The sequence below is a fragment of the Solanum pennellii genome, chromosome 3 (assembly GCF_001406875.1).
Source record: "Solanum pennellii chromosome 3, SPENNV200".
In the NCBI taxonomy this organism is placed as follows: domain Eukaryota; kingdom Viridiplantae; phylum Streptophyta; class Magnoliopsida; order Solanales; family Solanaceae; genus Solanum; species Solanum pennellii.
Window position 1 is genome coordinate 68599960 of NC_028639.1, and position 4883 is coordinate 68604842.

Genomic DNA, 4883 nt, shown 5'->3' on the forward strand with positions numbered 1-4883 from the left:
GAGTCTACTCAATGTTTGCATGCTTTCCCTTTTTACTGCTACAAACAGCATTTGCCCAAAAGCGTGCGTATATATTCGATCATCAAAGCCATCATGTTTTACCTAAAAAGAATATCAAAACATACTATACTCCAAAATCATGAAAATACACAGCACCCTTTGTTACTTTGTCAAAAAATATACTCATGATTTATTTTATGGGTTACTTGTTTTTTTCTCTTTACTTTGTTCCAAAAAGTATAACTTACGGATAGTGGCGTATCCAGAAGGGGGTCATCGGGTTCACGTGAATTCATAGTTATAGTGTTATAGTTTATAAAAAATATTTAAATATAAATATGTGATGAAGTATCATATCGAGCGATTATGATTTGGTGTACCTCTCAAAGAGAGTTTAGAAATTTGAATCTTTTATTTTATTTTCCTTTTATAAAATTGGGCAATGCCCTCTTAGTGGTTTGGATTGGTAAAAATAACCTTGGACCTATAAATCTAAAATTTTAATTATTTTTGGTAAGAAGAACCTAAATGTTAAAACTTAAACCGATCAAATTTATATCTTAAATCCATTTTTTTCATAATAGTACATCAATCATCTCAAAATCCTAAATATCTGCTTACAAACTATGGTATTGCTATTTCTAATTATTTTAGTCTCCACTCTCCATCCTGAATACATTTCTTTTTTGGGGTTTAATTTCATAGGCGGATCTAAACACTAGGATACTAGGAGCAGGTTTAACTTTAGTGAAAGAACTCGCTTAAGCTTAGTTAGCCTTCTGTATGGAGATTTGATGAGTCCGGAGCCTAAAGGGTATAAAATGTTAACAAAAATTTTAAAACGGTATATGAATTTTTATTTTAACTAAAAGGGCAAAATCGCTAGAAGAGGAGTGATTTTTGTCGCCGGAAAAAATTTGATAAAAATAAATCGCTGCCTTGGCAGCGATTTGTAAAATATTTTTTTAATGATTTTTTAATAAATCGCTCCCTGAGCAGCGATTTCCTTTAATTTTTTATTTGAAATTAAAAAAAAAAAAATTAGGAGCAAATCGCTGCAAGTGCAGCGATTTGTCTCCAATTTTTTTTTTTTTTTAAATCAGGTTTTTAGAAAATTTTTGCTTGCTACTTATTTTTAAAAAAATTAAAAAATTGATTGGAAAAAATAGAAAAACAATTTGGAGACAAATCGCTGTCCTTGCAGCGATTTGCTCTTAGTTTTTTTTTTAAATAAATAATTTAAAAAAATTAAAGAAATCGCTGATGAGGCAGAGATTTATTAAAAAATCATTAACAAAAATTTGTTTTGGAAATCGCTGCTAAGGCAGCGATTTTATTTTTTCCGGCGAGCGAAATCGCTGCCCTTCCAGCGATTTTGCCCTTTTGGTTAAAATAAATATTCATATACCGTTTTGGAATTTTTGTTAACATTTTATACCCTTTAGGCTCCGGACTCAAGATTTGATTCCCTTTGACCGATATATATATATATATATATATATATATATATATATATATATATCTTTTTTTTTCATTTGACATTATTAAAAGTTTATAAATTTCAAATTTTAATCCGTCTTGATTAATTCTTATCGATATAATAATTAATGTCGTAAACTCGTGATAAATTAAATATAATAAGTTCAATTATTATTCTTTGAACTAGAATTTCATATCTAATCAAATTAAATAGGATTATATAAAAGGAGCAAGGAGAGCAATATTCACGAATTATATGATACGACAAAATCCATCATTAAATGCCTTCAATACGAAACCTTGTCAACAAATAGTGGGACAACAAAATATATATCGGAGTTGTGGCAACATATAAACTACTAAAAATTACAATAAAATAAATACTGGATTAGTAAATAGCCACGTCATTGCAATCAATTGCCTAGTCAGCGATGGCCCAAGTCATATCATTTTCAAATATCCAATGGCATACTTCAATAAGACCCGGACCCGACCCTAATGCCACGAATGCACCGTGACCTGGACTCCATGATGACGTGTCAACATGACAAATGGCAACACCATGATTTATCTTAACCTTTGTGTCTACGTTAAGAATGTCTGCTTGGTAGACCCTCACTTTTGGAACAGAGTGGCAGTAATACAGTAGGTAAGGGTACAGGCTTTGATGGCATGACACTGATTTCGTCACTCTTCCGCCGTTGATTCTCTTGACCTTTCCGATCATGATTTCTCCCATTGACCCGGCTACGTTATCGGTAGTCCTCACAACCACATTGTGGCCTAAAATTGAGATCGCAAAGTCAATCATGTCTTCAATAGACGCCACGCATTGCTTATTTTCTCCTGGGCTAGGAGCACGCTCGCACTCTGCGAGCGTGTTCCCGATTACATGCTCCATGGTGGAGTTCTCCCGTGCGCGGAAAATTAACTTGAGCTCGTTCAACTCCTTGGTAGAAAACGGTAATTTAGACGAAATTGTCCGGGGCAAAAATGACCTTCCGGGCATTTTGTCACGAATGTCAGGCATTTTCATCAAGGTCCCTTCTTTCAACATGGATTCCCGAAAAAACTTACCCTCTTCAACCCATTTATTCACAGTTTTGCCACTAGTCTTCAATGAACCGGTTTTTTTTGTGTAACCGGCAAAATTGACACCCTTTGGAGAGTACTCTTTGAATGAATTGTTTACACCATAAACCTTAAACCCAACAGAAGGAAATTTAGCTCCTTGACTACCATATCCTTTGAAAATATCGTGTCCTTCGTTAAACGATTTTCCGTAATTCAAAAAATTCACCTTGCCTGTATTCGAACCCCTTGCATAAGACGTAAATGTGTCAGTACCTGCATTTGCTGCATCCCTATAACTTTCGAAACTATCAATCCCACTATTGCCACCCGAACCATAGTTCTTGAAATTATTATTCGGGTTGTTAGAATTCGACGAGTAAGCCTTAAATGAATCGTTAGCAGCATTGCCCGATTCGCCATAGCCATTAAACGATGATCCAATAACATTTGATGTATCACCATAATTAGTAAATTCAGCTGGAACCCCATTTCCGTTTTTCGCATAACTGATAAAAAATTCCCTTCCGGAATTCGTATCACCTACATAACTATTAAACGAAAGTTTATGATTATTACCATCGGAATCGTAAGAAGCGAATCGAAGATCCGGTACATTAACACGTGGCATGTAGCTCTGGAAAGTTCCTCCGCCGCCGGTAGCTCCAGCGGCGTAGGATGTGAAATTTCCAGTAGCTACATTCCCATCCGCGGCGTAACTCGTGAAATCCTCGTGATGGCCAGTGGAGCTCCGGCTGTATTTGGTAAATTCTCCGGTAGCGAAGTTTATACCGTCGGAATAATTTTTGAAACCGTCTCCTCCGCCGAGCCGTCCTGATCCATAGGTAGCGAATTTTTTGTTGTTGTAGACGGCAAATTTTGCATCGGTACTAGGGGTTTTGTCAAGGTATGGGTTGGATTCGGAAAAACAGAACAATTTGGCAGAGGAGCAGAAGGTGGAAATGTGGCCGGAGAGTGACTTTTGGGTGGCGAGATTTGTGAAGAAGGCGGCGTCCACGGCGGAGAGCGGCGAGGCTTTTGAAAAAAGGAAATCCGGTTTAGGGAGTTTATTGTAAATTTGCTTATTCCAATATCGAACCAGTGAAGCTTTTACTGAAAATGGATTTTCTTTAGGTATTAATGAATTCTTTCTAATTTGTGCATTTGTTTGCGCCAATGAATAATCCTACAAAAATAATGACAAATTAGAAAAGTTGACAATTATATATTCAGCTAGCGACACAAATTTATCGTTAAAAAATACACAAGTTTGCTAAAATACTAACTTTATCTATAATACGTTACATTTCAATCGAAAATAATAATTAAAAAAATGTAAGTATAAGCTTGTTAGATATACTTACAATGGAGGAAGAAGACAAGAAGATGAAGGTGAAGATGAAGAGGATAGAAATGTTGAGCTTGACATTTCTTATGTCCATTTTCATCTGTTTGGCTATTGGCCTTCTTCTATGTTTTGAGTCATAAACTTATGGAGGATAACGACATAAATAGAAGATATGAGGTGTTTTTCTGTACTTCCCTATTTTACTGACAATTTTTTTTTTTAACCAATGTTCATTTTTTGCTTTTATTTACTTACTTTCGGCGTATAATATTAATTTGAATATCATATTTACTAACAAGGAGACAGAGATTCTCATTGTCCATATTCTTTTAACAAAAGAAAATAATACTCTATTTCTGACTCAGATCTAAATAGAGGATTTCAGTAAATTAATAAAATTATGGAGGGTCAGATCACATGGGTTTATTGTGGTGTATTTTCTCTAAAAGCTATTTTCACAACTTAAATTTATAATTTTATAATTACAAGACAATAAGTTTTAATAATTACGTCACGCCTCCCTGCTAGAACCACATGTAGCCAAATTATGAACAAAAGGGAAGTTGCTTTACTTTTTGTACAGGGATCTTCTCTCATAATATGGTTAAAACTAAACCATAGATATAGACAAATTATGAGATAAGGAACTTTTTAAAAAAATTAAAGCAGCTTCCTTTTTGTTCATAATCCTAACAAATCTTTAAAGGAACTTAGAAGGACCTTGAGTACTCTTCCTAAGCAAATCTTTAAAGTAACGTTTAACAATTTTCATATAATGATAGGAATGTATAAACAAATCGAGAATTCATAATAAGTGTAATTTTATTCATTATATCTATATGTATATATTTTGAATGTTTTTAGTATAAATATAAATAAGAACTAGATCAATTGAATTTCACAATTCGCATGAATTCATCTGAACCCATTATTTTCCTATACAGATAATATTAAGTACCTTAAAGGAAGCTAAATCGCGAATCTA

The 4883-nt window shown here is 33.9% G+C and overlaps 1 protein-coding gene across 1 annotated transcript; it reads right to left on the minus strand.

Moving 5' to 3' along the window:
- Window positions 1-1723: 1723 nt before the first annotated feature.
- LOC107012301 (polygalacturonase 1 beta-like protein 3) lies at window positions 1724-4211 on the minus strand. Its single transcript, XM_015212101.2, has 2 exons — window positions 3915-4211; window positions 1724-3736 (listed from the first exon to the last, which is right to left on the minus strand). Exons 1-2 carry the CDS (start codon window positions 3996-3998, stop codon window positions 1901-1903), a joined length of 1920 nt encoding a protein of 639 aa, XP_015067587.1. The 5' UTR covers window positions 3999-4211; the 3' UTR covers window positions 1724-1900.
- Window positions 4212-4883: the final 672 nt, after the last annotated feature.